General features: G+C 42.1%; 1 protein-coding gene across 3 annotated transcripts; it reads left to right on the forward strand.

Moving 5' to 3' along the window:
• The first annotated feature begins 412 nt into the window (after nucleotides 1-412).
• Nucleotides 413-23,015, forward strand: LOC134341109 (uncharacterized). 3 transcript variants are annotated; one of them, XM_063038872.1, is made up of 4 exons: nucleotides 413-644; nucleotides 11,115-11,242; nucleotides 14,315-14,400; nucleotides 15,264-23,015. In XM_063038872.1, exons 3-4 carry the CDS (start codon nucleotides 14,367-14,369, stop codon nucleotides 19,025-19,027), a joined length of 3,798 nt encoding a protein of 1,265 aa, XP_062894942.1. In that variant the 5' UTR covers nucleotides 413-644; nucleotides 11,115-11,242; nucleotides 14,315-14,366; the 3' UTR covers nucleotides 19,028-23,015. The 3 variants fall into 3 exon arrangements, with proteins under 3 accessions (XP_062894942.1, XP_062894941.1, XP_062894943.1); XM_063038871.1 differs by lacking the exon at nucleotides 14,315-14,400; XM_063038873.1 differs by lacking the exons at nucleotides 413-644; nucleotides 11,115-11,242 and having other exon boundaries at nucleotides 14,249-14,400.
• Nucleotides 23,016-23,583: the final 568 nt, after the last annotated feature.

Below are 23,583 nucleotides of genomic sequence, written 5' to 3' on the forward strand. Positions count from 1 at the left end.
GTTGGACACTCCCCGGGCGCAATACGAAGTGGCAGTAGCGGGGGCCACAGACAGATAATGTCGGTGTGGGTACAGAATGCTAAATTGTACTGAGTGGGCACCTGATGGCCTGAACATCGGTTTCTCCAACTTCGAGTAACGCTCCCCACACCCCCTCCCCACCACTCTCTTTTTTTTCGACTGACAATGTGGTGAGTGAGTGCGGTCCTGAAACTCTGCAGCAAGTCAGCTGAAGCTTCCGCTGTTGAAGCCAAGCACCTTTGTCGCATTTGTGGTTTGATACTGCACAAGACGCATTCAGTATTTCTCGGAAAGTCTTTGCACCGGAAAACAAAACTGATAAGCAAATCAGAAGTATATCTGTACGACTCCGCCCCAGTGTGCGGAAACGGATCCCAGGTCATACTTGAAGAGTCCGGGGTGTCTTTTCCCTCCATAGATCGCCAGTTACTTTAATAACAACTCTAGGATTTGTTTGAAAACACCTCGGCACAACAAATCTCCCAGCTCGGGGGATTCTAATCAGCCCGGTGAGGTTCAGATTCTGACCCACGTACAGACAGTGCAGCTGGGGTCTCCCAGCGAGACCACTCGAACCATCGCTGCAATCCCTGGTCAGCTGCAGACAGACGCTCTCTCTGCAGGTGAGTGAAACGGGTTGTTGGTTAGGGAAGTATTGGTGTGTGTGTGTGTGTGTGTGTGTGTTGCACAAGTGGGTGTTTCTGTGACACACCAATCGTTGGTTAAGTTTGAGATTTCCACTTGTGTGTCAGTTGAAGAAACCAATAAACCCCTTGTTCACGAAACGACTAAACGCTCAATAACAATCTGCTTTGCACTGTTTTATTGTAGTCAGTAATTTTAGATCAGACCTCAGAGCAATACAGCACAGGAACAAGCCATTCAGATCTGGTGTCTGTGCAGACCAGGATGCCAATAGAAGCTAATCACATCTAAAATGGACATTTCTTGTTTTTAGAAAGTGTCTAATTTGTTTTCCTTGTGAACGCTGCTTATATGATGTTATGTGCCTGGGATGCTGACGGAACAAAGTTTTAATTGCACCTGTGCATACATGTACTTGTGTTTATGGCAATAAACTTGATTTTGACTGTGACATCTGGTGTACTGTACACCCCTCCTTTTCCTAACTGTTCCTGCGCCTGTGTAGAAGCATTTTCCATCACCTCTACCATCTAATGATAGCCACTGCGACATTGAGGAATAGGGCACTGGTCTTACTTTTAATTGTGTTTTTTTCTGGTTTCTTGCTTTCTGGCTGCCTGTAAGCAGATGAATCTCATGCTTTTACAATTTATACACACATTGATAATAAATGTACTTTGAAATTTGAACTTGAAATAAAGAGAGAAAAGATGAAATGTGAAGGTAAGCTAGCCAATAATATCAAAGAGGATAGAAAAAGATTTTTTCAAATACATAAAGAGTAAAATTGAGATCAGAGTGGATATCAGACTACAGGAAAATTACACTGGAGAGGTAGTAATGCAGGACAAAGAAATGGAGACTAAACTAAGTAAGTATTTTGCATCAGTCTTTACAGTGTAAGACGCTAGCAGAATGCCAGAAATGCAAAACTATCTGGAGGCAGAAGTGAGCGCCGTCGCTATTACAAAAGGGAAGGTGCTTGGGAAGTTGAAAGGTTGCTATAAGGAGAAGTTGAAAGAACTTGGCTTGTTTTCTCTGGTGTGGCAAAGGCTGAGGGGAGACCTCAAGGAAATTGGTAAGGTTATAGTAAGCAAGGTAGAAGACAGCTGATCTCGTTTTCCCAGGATCAAAATACCTAATCCTTGAGGGTATAGTAGAGATCATGGACGATGGTAGTGGAGTCAAATTCAATAGAATTGTTCAAAAGGCACATAGATAGGTACTTCCCAAGATTCAGCACATCCTCCTTGTTATTAACGTGCTATGGAATATATGTAATTATTCACTTTGCCAGTCTTTCATTTCTCCATGGTATTCCCTTTGGTGAATACAGAATCAGAACCAGCTTTACTATCACTGGCATGTCACGAAATTTCTTTTCTTGCGGCAGCAGTACATTGCAATGCATAGCAATAAAATATAATTTACAATAAGTATGTATAAAAATAAATTAAATTAAACAAGCAGTGTGAGGAGAAAGGGGAAAATACTGAGGAAGTGTTCATGGGTTCTGTCCATTCAGAAATCTGATGGCGGAGAAGAAGCTGTTCCTGAAATGTTGAGTATCTTCAGGCTTCTGTATCTCCTCCTTCATGGTAGAACTAAGAAGGAGGCATGTCCTGGGTGATGTTGTTACTATAGACCATGACATCTGGCTACTCTTGTCACCTTACGCCCGGCATATTTGATGAATAAACTCTTCTTGGGCACAGGCATCGATTATAACCAATGTTTCAATGACAAACTCTGCCATCTTCATGAGGGATGATACCTGGGCATGTCTAGTCCGGTCATATTTATATCCCGAGAGTCCATCTCTCCTGATCCTCATCCAATTAGGTTTCCACTCTCCCCACTTGTTCACAGTCGAGTTCCAGTTCTTTCTTGGAGTGAGATCTTTGTCTTTGCTAAAATTCTTTTCCTCTAGTTTCATTTCAATGGCTTCCTTTACCAGGCGATCATAAAAGCCATTGGCATAGCACAGTAGTTTTGTGCCATGGGAGTCAACCCTATGCCCATTGTAAAGGCAGTGTCCTACTACTGCTGATTTCACCAGGTAAGCCAAACGGACACACCTCCTGTGCTCCTTGTTGCGGGTTTGCCCCGTGCGTCCTGTCTGGCCGATATACGCTGCTCTGCATTCACAGGGAATCCAGTAAATGCCAGCTGATCTGGATCTAAGGTCATCTTTGACCCTCATAAGCTGTGATTTGAGCTTCCTTATGGGTTTGTGGATACTATCCTGATGATGCTTCCAGAAACTGTGGAAATCTGGGGAAGACAGGCAGTACCATAAGGAGAAGGTGAGGCTTCTTTGTTCTTTAGGCTTCCTTCTGAGATACTGGGATAAGGTTATAATCGATACCTGTACCTGGATGGAAGCCTGAGAAAAGTTTATTCATTTTGTAGATTGTTTCAAAATATTGCTAATGTGCTGCCTTATCCACTATTTCTGGCAGCTCATTTCAAATACAAGTCACATTTTGTATGCCACTGATGTCCTTTTAAATCTCTAGCTTCTGATGTTAAACAGATACCACTTTATTTTTAGCAACTCCTCCCTGGAACTAAGACTATGTGCTTTCAATTTGTCTATGCCTGCCACGATCTTGTGTACATCTATCAGATCACCTACGAGATGGCTTTTTATAGCAGCTTATGGTCGAGACCACTAGGGGATCAGCCATTCTGGATTGGGTGTTGTGCAATGAACCAGAATTGATTAGAGAGCTTAAGATAAATGAACACTAATGGACAAGTGATCATAATACAATCAAATTTACCCTGAAATTTGAGAAGGAGAAGATAAAGTCAGATGTATCAGTATTCGAGCAATTACATAGGTATGAGAGAAGAGTTTGCCAGAATTGATTGGAAAAAAACACTGGGAATAATGACAACAGAGCAGCAATAGCTGGAATTTCTGGAAACAATTCGAAAGGCAGAGAGATGTACATTCCAAAAAGGAAGAAGTATTCGAAAGGCAAGTTGACACATTTGTGGCTAACAAGGAAAGTCAAAGCCAGCATAATAGCCAAAGAGAGGGCATATAATAGAGCAAAAATTAGTGGAATGCTCGAGCATTGGGAAGCATTTACAAACCAACAGAAAGAAACTTTTAAGAAGTCATTAAGAAGGTAAAGAAGGAATACGAAAGTAAGCTAGCCAGTAATATTAAAGAGGACACCAAAAGTTTCTTCAGATACATAAAGTGTAAAATAGAGGCGAGTTTGGATATCAGAACAATGGAAAATGATGCTGGAGTGGTTGTAATTGGGAACCATTGCTGAATAAGTAATGGACAAGCTGAATAAGTATTTTGTGTCAGTCTTCACTGTGGAAGACACTAGCAGTATGGTGAAAGATCCAGGTGTCAGGGTTCATGAAGTGTGTGAATTTACTATTAGAAGAGAGAAGGTTCTTGAGAAACTGAAAGGTCTGAAGATGGACCAGATGAGGTTCATCCCAGGGTTCTGAAAGAGGTGACTGAAGAGATTATGGAGGCATTAGTAATGATCTTTCATGCATCAATGATCTTGGTTCCAGAAGATGGGAAAATTGCAAATGTCATTCCACTCTTCAAGAAAGGAGAGAGGCAGAAAATGTAAATGATAAAAGAAAATCTGTAGATGCTGGAAATCCAAGCAACACACACAAAATGCTGGAGGAACTCAGCAGGCCAGGCAGCATCTACAGAAAATAAAAGTTGATGTTTTGAACCAAGGAAGACCCTTTGGGCTGAGTCCTGTCAAAGGGTCTCAGCCTGAAACGTCAACTGTACTTTTTACCATAGATGCTGCTTGGGCTGCTGAGTTCCTCCAGCATTTTGTGTGTGTTGAAAGTAAACTATAGACCAATTAGATTGACCTCAGTGGTTCGGATGATGTTGGAGTCAATTATTAATAATGAGGTGTCAGGATACTTGGAGGCACATGATGAAACAGGCCATAGTCAGCATGGTTTCCTCAAGGGAAAATCTTGCCTGACATATCTGACTGAATTCTCTGAAGAAATAACAAGCTGGATAGACAAGGGAGGATCAGTGGATGTTGTGTACTTGGATTTTCAGAAAATTTTTGACAAGCTACCACACATGAGGCTGCTTAACAAGCTAAGAGCCCATGACATTACCAAAAGATTCTAGCATGGATAAAGCAGTGGCTGATTGGCAGGAAGCAAAGAGTGGGAATAAAGGGAGCATTTTCTGTTTGGCTGTCAGTGACTGGTGGTGTTCCTCAGGGGTCTGTGTTAGGACTGATTCTTTCTATGTTATATGTTAATGATTTGGATGATGGAATTGATGGCTTTGTTGCAAAGTTAGCAGACAACATGAAAATAGGTGGAGAGGCAGGTTGTTTTGAGGAATTAGAGAGACTACAGAAGGATTTAGACAGATTAGTAGAATGGGCAAAGAAATGGCAGATGGAATACAGTGTTGAGAAGTGTATGGTCATACACTTTGGTCGAAGAAATGAAAGTGTTGACTATTTTCTAAATGAAGAAAAAATACAAAAATCTGAGGTGCAAAGCAAACTGGGTGTCCTTGTTCTAGATTCCCTAAAGGGTAATCTGCAGGTTGATTCTGTGGTGAGGAAGGCAAAAGTGATGTTAGCATTCACTTCAAGAGCACTAGAATATAGAGGCAAGGATACAATGTTGAAGGTTTATAAGGTACTTGAGAGGCTTCACTTGGAGTATCTTGAGCAATGTTGGTCCCCTTATCTGAGAAAGGATATGTTGAAACTGGAGAGGGTTCAAAGAAGGTTCATGAAAATGATTCCAGGATTGAATGGCTTTTATTCACTAGAATTCAGAAGAATGAATGGTGAACTCATTGAAACCTATTGAATGTTAAAAGGCTCTGATAGAGTGGACGTGGAGAGAATATTTCCTATGATGGGAGAGTCTAAGATCAAAGGACATGGCCTCAGAATTGAGCAGTGTCCTTTTAGAACGGAGATAAGGAGAAATATCTTTAGCCAGAAAGTGGTGAATCTGTGGAATTCTTTGCCACAGGCAGCTGTGGAAGCCAAGTCTTTATGTATATTTAAGACAGAAGTTGATAGCCTGATGCTAACCATGACTTGTACACTTTCATACAAAAATACATAAACAAACTGCAAAGCTCCCAGCATTGACCCGTGACATGAAACTTGACACAGGTCTTCATTCTGAGAAATAACCCTCTCCCTAACTCTAAGCCAGTTATGAATCCAATTTACCATTTCCCCCCAGTCAAGCATAACTTCCATGCACAAAGCCAGGCAGACTCCTCCTAATGAGACTGTCTATCCAAATGTTGTTAGATCCTGTCCTTCAGAATTCCCTCCATAACATCCCCTCTGCTCATATCAGACTGACAGGTCTGTAGTTCTCTCGCTTGTCTTTGCTACCTTAAATGATGGGACAGCAGTGAGCACCCCAGTCTTCGGGAACTTCACCTATGGTTAATGACAAAGCAAACATTACCGTATGGGCCCCTTCAGTTTCTTTATCCAGTCTCCCACAATGTCGGAGATGCTCTTGGTCAGACTCTGGGGATTTATCCACCTTAAAGCACTGTAGGGCTGCCAATACCGCCTCCTGATAATATGAATTTCCTCTAATACATCGCCATTGTTTCCCTTAACTCTTACAAAACCATGACATTTTCCTTGGTAAACAATGAGATATATTTAATAAATCTCCCACCTGCAGCTTGCTCCCTAGCCACCATTATAATTCAAACTTCAAAGTAATTGATAATCAGCATACATACCTGTCCCCCATGCAACCCTGAGATTCTTTTTCTGTGGGTATACTTAGCAAATCTATAGAACAGTAACTGTAAACAGGATCTGCAAGCTGAAAACATCAGGAACTATAAACTGAAAACAAACTCTGCAAATGCAGATAATAAATAACAATAAATAATGAGCATGAATTAACAAGTTAAAAAAGGTCCTTAAATAACTGTAGTGATCCCCTTTTGTTCAAGAGCCTGATGGTTGAGGGGTACTAACTACTCTTGAACCTGGTGGTGTGAGTCCTGAGGCACCTGTCCCTTCTGACTGGCGGCAGCAGTGAGAAAAGCGCGTGGCCTGGGTGGTGAGCATCTCTGATGATGGAAACCGCTTTTCGACAGATTCTTCTTATTGCTATAGGGCTTCATGGGACTTTCCTCAACCTTCCTAACCAGGTCCATTTCATACCTTCTCTTTGCCTTCCTGATACCCTCCAGAATATTCTTATGTTTTTTTATAGTCTTCACTACTGTGATCATTTTACATTGATTACGAGAAATTTCTTCTCTGAGGTCATGGTAAACATTACTGCATTAAACTAATTAAAGTCAAATCATTCAATATATTCAGGAAGCATCTGAACATTGTTTATATCTAATAGAATCAGGAGATGGAGGAAGAAAGCTCTCTCCAAACAGCCAATCATGATTTACTACTTTTCCTCATCACTTGTTACCAGGAGGAATGGAGTCTCCCGGCTTTGCTGTTTTCCCACTGCTTGCCTGAGAATTCTGTCGCCCTCTACAGGATAGACAAGAGACTGCAGATGCTGGAATCTGAAGCAACACACAAAATGATTCAATCAGCTTTATTATCACTGACAAAGGTCATGAAATTCATTGTTTTTCAGCATCAGTGCAAGACATTTAAAAATTATGATAAATTATAGTAACTAACTAATGCAAAAAAGGAATATCCCATAAGACATTCAGATGCTTGTTTGTTTAAAATAATTCCAACTCCATGCATATGCTGTTGACCTCTGGAATACATTATCAGAGAACTATTCTTAGTGAATTTGCCACTGTTGGTCCATCTAATTTCTGACAGGCCTCAGAGATCAACTTCCAACCTTTTCATTTCATTGAATGTGTTGTCCAACTTTCCTTTCTGGTAAAGTGTACAGATAATCCATGTTGCTACCCTCAGCCTTTTCCTATTGCTTACAATCTCTGGATGATGGTCTGGTGTCATCTGCAGCACATGACTACCCCTACCGAGTGAGGTGTTGTTCTCCCATCCTCCTGCCACCTCACTAGGGATAGGGTTCCCCTTGTCCTCTCCTACCACCCCACCAGCCTTCGGGTCCAACATATAATCCTCCATAACTTCCGCCACCTCCAATAGGATCCCACCACCAAGCACATCTTTACCTCCCGCCCCCCCCCCGCCGTTTTCCACAGGGATCGCTCCCTACGCGACTCCCTTGTCCATTCGTTTCCCCCCCCAATCCCTTCCCGCCAATCTCCCACCCCCACCCCCGGGCACTTATCCTTGTAAGCGGAACAAGTGCTACACATGCCCTTACACTTCCTCCCTCACCACCATTCAGGGCCCCAGACAGTCCTTCCAGGTGAGGCGACACTTCACCTGTGAGTCGGCTGGGGTGATATACTGCGTCCGACGCAGGCTGGGAACCCGTTTCGCTAAACACCTACGCTCTGTCCACCAGAGAAAGCAGGATCTCCCAGTGGCCACACATTTTAATTCCATGTCCCATCCCCATTCTGATATGTCTATCCACGGCCTCCTCTACTGTCAAGATGAAGCCAGACTCAGGTTGGAGGAACAACACCTTATATTCCATCTGGGTAGCCTCCAACCTGATGGCATGAACATTGACTTCTCTAACTTCTGTTAATGCCCCTCCTCCCCTTCTTACCCCATCCCTTATTTATTTATTTATTATTTTTTATTTTTCCCTTTCTCTCTCTTTTCTCCCTCTGTCCCTCTCATTATAACTCCTTGCCTGCTCTCCATCTTCCTCTGGGCTCCCTTGCCCCTTTCTTTCTCCCTAGGCCTCTCATCCCATGATCCTCTCCCTTCTCCAGCCTTGTATCCCTTTTGTCAATCAACTTTCCAGCTCTTAGCTTCATCCCTCCCCCTCCTGTCTTCTCCTATCATTTCGGATCTCCCCCTCCCCATCCCACTTTCAAATCTCTTACCATCTCTTCTTTCAGTTAGTCCTGACGAAGGGTCTCGGCTTGAAACCTCGACTGTACCTCCTCCTATAGATGCTGCCTGGCCTGCTGCGTTCACCAGAATTTTTTATATGTGTTGCTTGAAATTCCAGCATCTGTAAATTTCCTCGTACTTGTGAGATTGTGTTCATAGTTTGATGGATTATTCAGAAACCTGAAGGAAGAGTGGAGGAAGCTATTCCTAAAACATTGAATGTGGTTCCTCAGACTCAGTACTTCCTCTTCACTAGTAGCAATGAGAAGAGGGTAGGAAACTGTTGTTGAGGGTCCTTAATGTTGGCTGTCACTGCCTTAAGACACCAACGTTTATGACAAGTAATACACACAAAATACTGGAGGAACTCAGCAGGTCAGAGCATCTACAGAGAGGAAAGAAGAACCAACATTTCAGGCTGACAGCATGTTTTTGATGGTCTGGAATGTTCTGTCTGTGATAGCCTCTCACGATCCTGTGCATTGGGGCCTCCATACCAAATGGTGATGCAACCAGGCAGAATGCTCTCCATCTGTAGAAATTTGCAAGTGTTTGGTGATGTACCAAACTCTTTCAGCTCCTAATGAAGTGGAGCCCCTGCTATTTCATCAATGTATTAGGCACAGGATAAATCTTCTCCGACAGAACATAATGAGATTCCCCCTCATTCTTCTGAACTCCAAGGAATACAGCCAAAGAGCTGCCAGATGTTTCTCATACAGTAACCCTTTCATTCCTGGACATGATGCACAATATTTTGTGGATTAACTCAAAAATCCTGCTTCAACATATTTTAATTTTAGAAAATGAAACAGTAAAATGTGAAAATATTTGTGGGAGCTGAATAATTTTTCAAGGCACTGTCTCTCGAAATTTGTACTTTGTAGGTAATTCAACACCTCCTGTACTGTAATGGCACTGTCTACAAGGCATCCACTTTACAGTTCCAAGTTTCCAAGTCTTCAAGACACTTTCTATGGTAAATGTGCATAAATATCTATAACACTGTTCAATGCAGGGACCCTATTGTCTGAAAGCCCCTGAATCAAACTGATCTGAATAACAGTGGTTCTCAGGAATTGTCAGCCACAATTTCCCTAAATTTGTGATGAAATTTAGGCGGGAGGAGAAGATAGCAACGTGCCGTGCGCGCGCAGCTCTCCAGTGAAAATGATATTGTATCTGTTAAATAAGGGCCGTGGACAATTCTGATTTGATGGAGACAGACGTGAAAGCACAGAGGAACATCAGGAGAAATTTCTGAAATGCCGGTTCACTGCCGCTGTTACTGCGCAAATGAGAATCTTCCGGAGGGAAGGCCCCAAAATCCCCAGCTTTGCCTGCTGCTGTCGACCGAGATTGAGGTCGAATTGTTCGGATAGAGATGGCGCTCGGTACTCGGTGTCAGAGAGCTGATCAGAGCTCGAAGTTTTCGGACGACTCAGAGTCTTACTGTGGTCGGGCATGGCAGGGAGAGTTTTCTTCCTTCTCCTGTCTGCGTGAGATGTGGGACATTCGAGAGACCTTGAACTTTTTTTATTGTGCCATGGCCTGATTTTCATCAAGTTATGGTATTGTTGTACTGTTGTAACTATATGTTATAATTATATGGTTTTGTTAGTTTTATCAGTCCTGGTCTGTCCTGTGTTTTCTGATATCACACTGGAGGAATATTGTATCATTTCTTAATGCATGCATTACTAAATGACAATAAAAGAGGACTGTGTGTCCTCATAATCTAATCTAATCTAATCTAATCTAAAAATAAATCAGCATTTTACTCCCAATCTTCAGCAATTAACACACTTGTAGAACTGATAATCTAGCACAAGCATGCTGGTGTGGGGGGTGGGTGGTTGGGGTTCCAGGACAGCTGATTTTGCCCAACATTGGATGCTACTCCTAATATATCTCATCAATTTCCATTTCATTATTTTCCGTAGATATGAAGCACATCAATGCTTTAAACTCAGTGAGTTCATGTATTATGCAATAAAGGTATTCAAACTCAATGAGTTTCAGGGAACTTGGGAAGCAGAACCTGGTGAGTTTCAGCTGGTATGTTTCAGGCCCACTCTCCAGACCCTGGCTCTGTACACACTCACAGCCCACATTCAGCATCCTGGCTCCAGCTCCAGTTCCCAGCTCTGTCCACACACAGGACCACTGGTCCACACTCTGGAGCTGGGCTCCTCATGCACACTCTGTCCTCGTTATTGGTCCACACTCCAGACCTGTCCTCTGCCCACATACCCTGTGTGCAGCCACAGGAAAATTAGCACAGCCTCACAAGTAGACACCTTGCAGATGGCAAAGACTGGTAAAGTAATGAGCGAGTTAGATGTCACCGTTATTTTGAACACGGGATTATCAGAGTTTTAGTGTCGATGTCTTGAGATTGGCCTCATTTTTCATCTCTAAACAGAAGCATATTCAATACATTGCCTGAATTCAGCTTTTTAAATTTTGTTACATTTTCCGTTTCAGATCACAGGTGATTACTGAGTTTCCAGCTCTCAGTGGAATGATGTGTGAAGTCATGGAACTGGCTACTCTGGGCCGTCCTTTCCAGCTAGGAATGCTGTACGACTGCCGGTCAGACACTCTGATCCCAGGTATTGGAAGGTCATCATACGAAACAGCCATGGTCAAAACAGTGCGGTAGATTCAGTTTACAAACCACAAGGTGGTGATAAGAACTTTGCAAGTTTCAAAGTAGTTATGCAAATGAATATGGATGCTCTGGGAATAAGGTTCCGAAATGTGATAAGGCCAGTTTCAATATCATAAGGTAACACCTGGCAAAGTCAATTTGAAGCCGCTACCGGCAGCCAATTCTCTATCAGACAAGTGGGAGTCATGCCAAAGGAAAATATCAGAATTCAGGGCAAATGTATTCCCAAAGGTGTTAAGTCCAAGGAAACTTGGATGTTAGGGTCTATCCATGGAGCCAGGGCACATAGTCTTAAATTTATTCCTCATCAGAATTCACTAAGCAGAAGCATATATTTCCAATATATTAGATACTGTGATGGTGAAATTCCTTTCTATTTTATTTGTATGCCTAAATGCCCAGAGTCCGGTAACGTATCCCATAGCGAGGCAAGGAGGAGATTGCTGGGATCCAGACAGAGATTGTTAACTATTCGCTGGCCACAGGTGAGGTGTTAGTCCAGACAGGTCAGGCAACACCTGGGGATTTTGAAACAAGGAATGTGTCAGACCAGAGATCATTTGTCAGAAATTAAAGAGACAATAATTCCATAGCAGAGAAGGTAGGGAAGAGATGGAATGCAGAAGGGGAAGATTTCCAGTAGGGTGAGAAATAATGAGCAAATGTGACTGTTAGATGCTTATGATACTGGAAGGGTCTGTCTCCTGTGCTGCATGCAGTTCAAGTTCAAACACTGATACAACCTCCAGGGCAGATTCCCATGACCTATCAACTGCTGCCTGAATGGCCTTCTTTCATCATGAGGTCATAAGTGTGCATGTTCACCCATATTTTGACAATTTGGATTCTATTTGCAGCAAGATGATAAGTGACACTCACACCACAGAGGTTTGTAACAAGGATCTTGTTTGGGTCAGGCTGGTGAGCAGTTGTGGTCTCTATTGGCTGAGGGGCAATTAGGAATGTTCTGGCAGGGAAAGTAACTGTTCTAAACCAGTAAATTAATTGGTTCTGTTAGTCCAGTATGTTGTACATTCATGCTAAATAGAGATAATTCTATGTCAAAATGATTGTGCGTCTCAAAGGATGTGTTGTCTGCCTAGTGCCCTGGTTCAGAACATCTCAACTGACCTGCAGAGCAGTTTGGAATGGAAGAGGAAAGATCCTGTTGCTGTGGTCCTTGTGGAAACAAAGGAAAAGGTTTTGTTCTGGGAATTTAAGCAATTAGTGACTAAACTAAAAGGCAGAACCAAAAAGATAATGACCTTCAGATTGTTTCCTGAGCCACATGCAATTTGATACAGGGTAAATATATCAGAGAACAAATTCATAGCTCAAAGATTGATAAGGAAGAAATGATTTGAATTTGTGGAACATAGTCCCCATATTGGGGAAACGGAGGTGTTCTGACGGGCTGGGCTCCACATAAATTATGGCGGGTCCCAGCAAATAACATAACTTGGGCTGTGGAAAAGCCTGTAAACTAAATATGTTACAGAAGTCTCCAAAATTGAAAATAAAGACAAAATATTATTAGAGAATGAGAAATTAACATTGAAAAAATTGAACAGGGTGATGAATACAGGACTGCACATTTCATATTTGAATGTACCCAGCTCAGTATATGTAATAAGGTGGATGATCTTGCAGTGGAGTTATTATGTTGTGGACATCACTGATTTGTGGATGGAAGGAGATCATAGCTGGGAATTTAACATCTGAGAATACATGTCATATTGAAAGGACAGGTACAGTGTCTATGAAAAGTACTCACCCACCTTGGAAGTTTTCATGTTTTATTGTTTTACAACATCGAATCACAATAGATTTAATTTGGCTTTTTTTGACACAGGTCAACAGAAAAAGACTCTTTCATGTCCAAGTGAAAACAGATCTTTTAAAGTGATCTAAATTAATCATGAATATAAGACACAAAATAATTGATTGCATATGTATTCATTGCTTTTACCATGACACATCAATTCATCACTGGTGCAGCCAATTGGTTTTAGAAGTCACATATCTAGTTAATGTGTCTTATCTATGTAGTTTGAGAGGGAGAAGCTAATATCAAAAATATCAATATTGAAGTGGAGTAAAGGGAACTTGAGAGGTATAGGAGAGGAGTAGTCAAAGTTGATTGGAAGACGACATGAGCAAGAACGACACCCAAGCAGCAATGGCTGGAGTTTCCAGAAGTACCTTGGAAGGCACAGGTTTGCCTCATTCCAAAAAAAGAAGATAGCTGAGAAGGGAAGTCAAAGACAGAACCAAAGAAACAATATAATATATAGTGGGGAGCTATTAAAAACCAATAGAAGTCACCAAAAAAAGCAATAAGGAGAGAAGATAAAATATGAAGGTAAGCTAGTCAATAGTACAAAAGAGGATACCAGAAGTTTGTTTTTACAATTATATCAACAGAAAATAGAGGCAAGAGTAGGTATGACACCACTGGAAAACAATGCTGGTGAGGTAGTAATGGGGGAAAAACTCAATGAGTACTTTGGTCAGTTCTTCATTGTGGAATACACCAGCAGTCTGCCAGAAGTTTGAAGGTGTCAAGTGGCAGAGGTGACTGCAGACGCTCCTGTAAGGAATAGGTGCTCAGGAAAGTGAAAGGTCTGAAGGTAGATAAATCAACTGGATTCACTAGATTATGGAGTATATTGGGAGGTCTGAAAAATTGCAAATAACACTCCAATCTTTAAGAAGGGAGAGAAGCAAAAGACAGAAAATTAACCAGTTAGACTGACTACCAACTACTGTTGGCAAGATGTTGGAGTTCATCCATCAGGATGAGGTTTCAAGGTACTTGAAGGCACCTGATAAAATAGTCAAAGACAGCATGGTTTCCCTAATGGAAGGGGTTGAGGAAAAGAATGGTAATAAAGGGGTTTCCAGTGACTAATGGTGCTCTGAGGGGCCAGTGTTGGGACCATATCTTTTCATGTTATTCTGTATGTCAATGATCTGGATGGTGGAATTGATAACTTTGTGGTCACATTTGCAGATTGGTGGAGTTCGGAAAGCAGGAGGATGTGGACAGATGAAGAAAATGAACAATGAAGTGGTGTATAGAATACAGAGCAAGGAAGTGTATGTTCATGCATTTGGCTGGAAGGAATAAAGACAGAGATTAGTTTATAAACGTGGAGCAAATTCAGAAATCAGAGGTGCAAAGGGACTTGGGAATCTTAGTGCAGGATTCCCTAAAGGTTAACTTTCAGGTTAAGTCGGTGGTAAGGAAGTAAACATTCATTTTGAGAGAATGAGAATATAAAAGCAAGGATGTAATACTGAGGCTTTAGATGGCATTAGCAAAACTGTTCTTGGAGTATTGTGAGCAGTTTTGGCCCGTTATCTAAGAAAGGATGTACTGGTGCTGGAAAAGGTCCAGAACAGGTTATCAAGAATGATTCTGAATAAAAGGGTTAATGTATGGGGAGTATTTGATGGCTATGTGCCTGTATTTGCTGGGGGTTACATGGACGAGGGATGATCTCACAGCAACATGTCAAGTACTTAATGCTGAGATACAATGAATGTGGTGAGGATATTTCCTATAGTGGAAGAGACAGGGACCAGAGGCAAAGTCTCAAAATTCAAGGATGTTCCTTTTGAACAATGATGAGGAGGATTTTTTTAAGCTAGAGGTTGGTGAATCTGTGGAATTCATTGCCACAAGTAACTGTGGAGGCCATGCTGGGTATATTTGAAGCAGAGATTGACAGGATCTTGATTAGTAAGGGTGTGAAAGATTATGGAAAGAATGCATGGGCTTGGTATGGATAATGAATCAGCCATGGTCAAATGGAGGAGCAGAGTTGATGAATGGTCTAATTTTTCTCCTACGTCTTGTGGCTAAAAATACAGCCTTTTCAGGAAATCATTCCACAGTATAATCATCGTTTACACAATTGAAATTTATTTGACTGTTTCCTGTTGATTATTTTCTATAGACATCACCTTGTGGGATTCACAGACACTCCAGAATAACCTCAGTAGTCGGGATCAGCCCAGCACTGAGTTTCACATCCTCACATTGGACTCCATGGAGAAGAAAGTTGCCGCACTCAATGTGTCGGAATCACTGAAAGCAAGTCTGCTGAGTGGTGCAGTGGAGGTGAAAGGATCAGCAAAATATCTCACTGACACAAAGGAATCAAAACGACAGGCACGAGTTACCCTCCAGTACAAAACAACGACCAGCTTTGAAAAACTGACAATGAGCCACTTGAGGAAGCTGAACATCAGTGACCCGAGTGTGTTTGACGAGGAGTCGGCAACCCATGTCGTTACAGCAGTGCTGTATGGGGCCCAGGCTTTCTTTGTGTTTGATCAAATGGTCACTCCAGCAGAGAAACTGCAGGATGTCCAGCGTGATATGGAAGCAATGATTACACATCTCCCTGAGTTTGCAGTTCAGGGGGAAGATTCACTGAAAATGACGGAAGAACAGAAGTTTAATTCTGAGAAATTTAGCTGCACCTTTTATGGGGATTTCTCACTGAAGAACAATCCCACCACATTCCAAGATGCCATCAGTACCTATGCAAGCCTCCCAAGCTTACTGGGATCAGGTGGGGAGAATTCAGTGCCTATGAGAGTCATACTTTATCCTCTCAGTAAACTAAACTCAAATGCTGCTCGGGTGGTGAGGGAGATAAGTGTGGGTTTGATCAGTCACTGCCAGCGTGTCCTGGAACAGCTCAGTAAGGCAGTGATGAGATGCAATGATATGCTGAAAGACAGGGTCTCCATTCAGTTTCCTGAGATTGGAGATAGGACAAAACAATTCCAAGGGATGTGCTTGGAATACAAACTGGTTTTCCAGGGGACTTTAGCAAGAGTTTTGCCACCTATCCGGGGAGGTAAAGAAAAGAAAGGTTTACTGGCGGATATACTGAAGAACAGGGAACAGTCACCATTCAGTCAGCAGTCACTGGTCACATGGTTGGATAATAAGGAACAGGAGATGAAGGCAGTGGGACATTACCTCAAGATGTTTGAAGATATATCTTTGGTGAAATCAAAGAGAGAGTTGGATGATGAGCTGATGGATCCAACAATAGACTATGTGGTCTGCTTCACATTTACATCACTGCATCAGGATGATCTCTATCTGTCAGAGGCAAAGAACTACCTCCAATCTCTCACAGATCAGAAAATGCAGTCACCAACTCCTACTGGGGCCTGTGCGACACGACACAGCAAGCAGTGGTTTTGCCAACAGTCTGTGTCCCATAAAGTGGAGGAAAATTCTCAATTATTCCTGGACTTTGCCACAGCCAACAAAGCAGATGGGAAAATAAAATTTCTTGTTACGTCTGTGAAGGATGACAGTCAAACAGGATCAGCTATTTACCTGTATCGGGAAGGGTCTCTGGAGAACCCATGTTTTGAACCCCCATCACAGCCAAGGAGACCTATAGTTCATCAAACAACACATGACAGTGTGATACTGCAGTTACATCCACCCAGATATGGTGCCAGTGAGATTGTGGGTTACAAGGTAGAGTACCAGGGCCCCCAGCAGGAGGGATGGACATCTGTGGTTACACCTGATAAATCCCAGTCCTTCACAATATCTGGGCTGCAGCCAGGCAAGAGGTATTATTTCCAATACACAGCTGTGTCGAAGGTAGGTGTCAGCAAGGCCAGTGTCAACTCTCGGTACATCACTTGTCCTACAAGTTCACCTGGTCAACTGGCCTTCCAATGTTGTTCACCAATTGCCACTCTGACTTGGGACATTCCAAAACAGAATGGGGATGGTGTTAAAATATTTCAGAACAAAATTGAATATAAAGAAGAGACAACAGTTGGGTCCAAAATGGAGTATGGATTATGCAAGGCAGTGAAGACAAGTGATACACAATGTCATTATCAGCTAAAGGAATTGAAACCAAAGGCAAAATACAGAGTCCGAGTGTCTGCTGACTGTGGGGAAGCAGGTTGCAGTGCAGCAAGTAATGAGCTATTATTAGAAACAGTAAATGCACCAAAGAGAATAGCCCAGAAACTTTTGAGAGAATCTCCAGTGATATCCAAAGGAAACCCTTCCATTTACAAGCTCAACCTGAAGGAGAAGATATTGGATGATAGGAAACACCTTGTGAAATGCTCCTTTGGAAAACTCAGTACAAAACACGGAATGAAGACAATTATGGTTCTGGGAGCAACAGGGTCAGGAAAGACGACCCTCATCAATGGGATGATCAACTACATCTTGGGCGTGGAATGGAAAGATTACTTCAGATACAAGTTAATAGATGAAGAGACAGGAAAATCCCAGGCTGAAAGTCAGACATCCTCCATCACTGCCTACGAACTCCACCATCAGGTAGGATTTAAAATTGATTACTCTCTGACTATCATCGATACACCAGGATTTGGAGACACCAGGGGAATAAGCCGAGATCACTTGATCACTGAGAACATCCGAGAGTTTTTCACCTCCCCACAGGGTGTTGATCAAATTGATGCTGTGTGTTTTGTTGTTCAAGCCTCTTTGGCTCGCCTGACACACACACAGAAATATATCTTTGATTCAATTCTTTCTGTTTTTGGCAAAGATATTGAAGAGAATGTTCAGATATTGGTGACATTTGCAGATGGACAGCCTCCCCCTGTTCTGGAGACTTTGAAGGTAGCAGAGGTACCATGTCCCAAAGATAAAAATGGTGTGCCAGTTCACTTCAAGTTTAACAATTCAGTTGTGTTTGCCCAGTGTATGGCATCTGGAAAAGCTGCCGATAAGGATACTTCTGATGACAGTGAAGAAGAGCATGATGATAATTTTGATGCAATGTCCTGGAAGATGGGAGAAAACAGTATGAAGAAATTCTTTCGGGCTCTGAACAAGATGGAAACAAAAAGTTTATCTTTGACCAAAGAGGTTTTGATGGAACGTAAGCAGCTGGAGACTGTAGTGGAGGGGTTGCAGGTTCAGATCAGAGTTGGCCTGACCAAACTGGAGGAAGTCAGGAAAACACAACAAGTTCTGAACCAACACCAGACCGAGCTGGAAGCAAATAAAGACTTTGAGTATGAGATTGAGATTACAGTTCCTGAACAGGAAGATATCAGCAAAACAGGCCATTACATAACCAACTGTCAAAAATGTCACTTCACCTGTCACTATCCCTGTGCGATTGCAAATGATGCAGAAAAATCTGGGTGTGCAGCAATGGACGGGAATAGAAACTGCACTGTCTGTCCCCAAAAATGTGTCTGGAGTGTTCACTTCAACCAGAAATACAAGTTTAACTATGTAACCAAAAAGGAGAAGAGAACATACGATGAGCTGAAAAAAAATTATGAGATGGCCTATGGTGAGAAGATGACTCAGCAGAATATCATGGAGAGCCTTCAGCAAGAGTTTGTTGTGGTTCAGAATGTTGTGTTGGAGTTTATTGAACAATTATCCATCAGCATTAGGAGACTTGAAGAGATAGCTCTGAGACCAAGTCCGTTATCCACTCCAGCTTATATTGAGCTCCTGATTCAGTCTGAGAAAGAAGAGGCCAAGCCTGGGTTCCTGGACAGAATTCAGGCACTGAGGGACGTCAAGGAACGGGCAGAGTTGATAGAGAAAGTTACCAATGTGAATATGTCATCAGAGGAACAGAAGCAAAATCCAACAGAGTCAAAAAAAAGCACTGGAAACTGGGTTACAAACAACCTTTCTATCATTTTTAATAGGTTCTCTACCAATATATAACTGGAAGACATTGCAACCATATCCAAAATGGGAAGCAGTTGTTTCACCCAGCTGATAAACAATCTGCTGATTGCAATTCACCCTCCATCTTCTCCAACATCTGCCCGCAGTATTTAAGACCACATTGTTTTTCCTCAATGCTGCCCTCCCTCAGACATGATGGGAGCTGTGGACAGAGAATTTATCCACATTCCTTCCTCTTTCCCATCTACGTCCCATCCCTTGGAAACAGCATTGGAATCGCAGCCTCTATTACCCCTGTACACAGTCTACTCACAGCTCCACCCCCACCAACTCCTCCTTCAATCCCTATTCTCTCCATGTTGGCAGACAGCACATTCCCTGATCTTGTACGAAATGATGGTAAACTTTCTCCCAGTTGTATGCTTCTCTCTGACTACTGTCAGAGTCTCGCCCATGGGATGGGTGGAGCATGGATGTGTTCCATGAAATTCAGCACAGAAAAATATAAAGTAGGAGAAATAAAATAAGACTTAAGTTATCAAATGATATAGGAAACCATTAAGCTCACTGAACCAATGCTAACTTACAAATCAACAGCATCTGTCACATTCTCCCACTTTCCCCATAATCTACTCACTGCCATTTGCCAACTAATGCACTCATTTGCTCATAAATTAAGAAAAAAATGAATGTGTGGTGGAAATCTGTAGTAAAAAAACCAGGAAATGCTGGAACTGCTTAGCAGGTCAAGTAGTGTCTGCTGAGGGAGAATCAGTTAATGTTTCATACCCACAACCTGCAATAGATTTTTTGATGCTCTTCTTTGGAATGTCTGAACATTGGAGCAAATGTAGCTTGTGCAATCAAAATATTAACTGTTTCTCTCTCCAGCATATTTGCGTGTTCTTTTAGTGATTATGCTTGGACAGAAAGAACAAGATTATCCTGTTCCTTAAAATTCCCTGGGGCCCTACATTCATTGTGTACACCGTCTCCTTATTCATCCTCCCAACATACATCATCACTTTTTCTTCCTGCCATCCGTCTTTCCATTTCACCAACTTAACAATATCAATGTCACTAAAAACTACCCTGCTCACTATCCGCTGGACACAGGCATCCACTCACAAACACGGCCATTTGTGACAATGAATTGCACAGATTAACCACCCTCTAGCTAAAGAAATTCCTTCTCATCTCCGTTCTGATGCTGTCGCGCCTGGCCCTAGACTTCCCCACTATAGGAAACAATCCTCTTCACAACCACTCTATCTAAACCTTTCAACATCTGATAGGTTTTGCTGAGATCCCCCTCATTCTTCTAAGCTTCAGCATGTACAGGCCCAGAGCTATCAAACACTCTTCGTACATTAACCGTTTCATTCCCAGAATCATTCTTGTGACTCTCCTCTGGACCCTCTTTACAACCAACTCACTTCCTTTCACTGCATTTCCAAATGACACTTATTTGCCCAATCTCTCAATCTGTCCAAATCCTTCTGCAGACTCCCTCAAGGTCTGACTACTCACTACATTGACATGTATACCAAATGCCCCATCATCAGCCCTGTCACTCAATTCTCATCCCCTTGCCAGTTTAGTTCCTACCCTCCCCAACAGCTCTAGTAAACCTGCCCATGAGGATATTCGTCCCCCTTGGGTTTAGGTGTAACCCATCATTTTTGTACAAGTTTCTTTCATTCCTTCCGCAGAAGAGATCCTAATGATCTCGGAATCTGAACTGATCTGTCTGTGCCATCATCCTATTGCTGCCCTGATGAGCATGTGGCACTGGGAGTAAGACAGAGATTACTACCCTGGAAGTTCTGTTCTTCAGCATTTTCCCTGACTCCCTGTACTCAGTGCAGGATCTCTTCCCCCTCCCCCACTTTCTGCCTGTCATTGTCCCATGGTGCACCTCGACCTCTGGCATTTCACCCTCCCTTGATATTTTTTTGCAGCAGCTCTGAGACATACATCTATGCAATTGGGTCTGGATCCACTGAGCTCTAACCCTTTGAATTTATTGTCTCTGACAATATCAGACATGGGCAAACAACAACCAGACTGTCCTTTACAATACATTCTGTTACCTCTTCAAAATGTTGCTCAATTGGTCAAATGTCTTTTTTTGGTAATACTTCTTTTGTTAATCTATGAGTAATCACTAACTTAGCAAGCATGTATGATTCATGTCATTCAGATTTTGTTTCTGCACAACCTCACATCCTTGTCCTACCCTGCTTGATCTGGTCTGCTATTCTGGAATACAACTATCACATTACCAGCTCTTTGGTCACCTTTCTCTTCACTTGTGGGTAGTTTAACAATAAAAATTTCTGCTGGGGCCAGAATAGTCTATCACATGCCCCACATAACAGACTGGGATACATCTTAGTTCCTTGGGGAGATAAATCCTCAAACTTTATACGATACCAAATACGCCTTTTTCAATGATAACATGCACTATGAAGAGATTCCCAATGGAATCAACTTATTTGCTGGTTACCCTTACTACGCTCATTAAATGCTTTGGGGTTTTCCATTAGCTTTCCTTTCTTTTTCATTTTCATGTTCCCCTCTATACCAGTGATACATCTGTTCAAATTAAAGTTTATTATTGGAGTACACACATAAAAAAATGGTGAGATTCTTTTTCCTGCAGGCACATTCAGCAAATCTATAGAATAGTAACTGTAAACAGGATCAATGAAAGAGCAAGAGCACAGAAGACAACAAACTGTTGAAATGCAACTACAAATAAAATAGCAATAAATAATGAGAGCATGGAATATCAAGATAACATGATAGATACTGCTTTCCTACAACAGCATTTCATATAGATGTACTCAATGGCTCAGAAAGATTTGCCCATTATGTACTGGGCCAAATCCATTACCTTTTGTAGGGTTTTCTGTTCAAAGGCATTGGTGTTCCAGACTGTAATGTAGCCAGTCAATACACTTCCACTACACATCTCTCGAAGTTTGTCAAGGTTTCTGATGTCATGCTGAATGTCTGCAGCCTTCTAAGGAAGTTGAGGCACTGTCGTGCTTTCTTTACAATTGCATTTTGTATAATGGGCCCAGGACAAGTCCACTCGGATGGTGACCCTCAGGCATTTGAAGTTACTGACCCTCTCCACATGTGAAGGGTATCTTCATTTTTAATATGCCTTCCTGCCAACATCCTTCCTTTTTATCCAACCCTCCAGGTCACTTGTCATCTAAGTTCTTTTGGATTTGCTGTTCTTGCCGTTCGCCCTTGTGGAACACATTGTGCGTCAACTCTAATTCTTCAAGTGTTACATGATTATCATTTGTCAGATTTTAGAGTGGGCATCTATGACTATCCCATCACAACAACATGAAGACAGTGACACATCACCTGAACCAACCATTAATGCATTTTGAAGTATTCTCTGATTTTCCAATGAACATTCTTCTGATTAAATAACCTTGTTGCTATTGCATTTTAAAGCATTCAAGCCTCAAAAATTTTGAATTACCATAAAAAAATTACTTACTCCAATAGCAGTTGATAACCAAATTAAAAATTATAGATGTAGTAAGATTGATTAATGGACCATCTGTGCAAGCTCAGACCTATTTGCTGGGAAGAGAGCATCTTGTTCCTGGAGAAATATGTTGGGTCACCAGAGACTGAAATTCAAGGAAAATGAACACACCTGCCAAATACTGATCAGGCTATGCAGAATGAGGTGAGTGTGTCGAAATGGGAATGGTGATGAGGTAAGGGAGAAGCAGAGATCAGTGTAACAGGTAAGGTGAGAATGTGGTGAAACAGAGAGGAACAGTGGGGACAGAGAGTGCGAGAGATGGGGTGTGGAGGGGAAGAGAAGCAACAGGCAGAGGAGGGAAGTAATGGGAAATGTGGGAGAATGGCACACATCGGAAAGTGGGGGAGAGGAAGTGAAGCCATGGAAAAATGGGAAACATGATGAAAATGTCGAACAACTACTTCCATATCCCTTCCGGAACAAGGTGAAATTTTCCCCTGCAGTGTGAGCTTTAGCGTGTAGTTGTTCAATCAAGTAATAAAATGTTTACTAACATCAGTACCAGTCTCTGTGCTTCTTGCTTCCACTCAGAGAAAACAAATAATGCAGTTATTTCTCTGAATTCATACCATAAATGAACATGATGTAAAGTGAACACAATACAGCTGTGAATACTGTGAACATTTATCACTATCTCCAGAAGACATACAGGGTTGTAAGACAGGCATATAATAACAAAGATGGTTTAATTCAAAGGAGCACAAAGAGATTCCGTTCGGTAAGAATACAAGGAACAAGAACATAAATTTATGTCAGTGTAATGGAACATAAGGACGATCGTCACAAGTTCCACCAACGACAGCTCACAGTCAGGTGCAGGGCCTGGCAGAGAGAGTGGGAGAAATCCAGGGTCTGGCAGGAGTGGGGGCGGGGGGGATATAGCGACAGAAAAGGGGAATTCTTATTCTGACTTATCCCCTTCCTTTCCAGTCCTGATGGAGGGTGTCAGCCCGAAAAAGTTAGCTGTTTACTCTTTTCATAGATGCTGCCTCCCCTGCTGAGTTTCTCCAGC

The sequence above is a fragment of the Mobula hypostoma genome, assembly GCF_963921235.1.
Source record: "Mobula hypostoma chromosome 5 unlocalized genomic scaffold, sMobHyp1.1 SUPER_5_unloc_1, whole genome shotgun sequence".
Lineage (NCBI taxonomy): Eukaryota > Metazoa > Chordata > Chondrichthyes > Myliobatiformes > Myliobatidae > Mobula > Mobula hypostoma.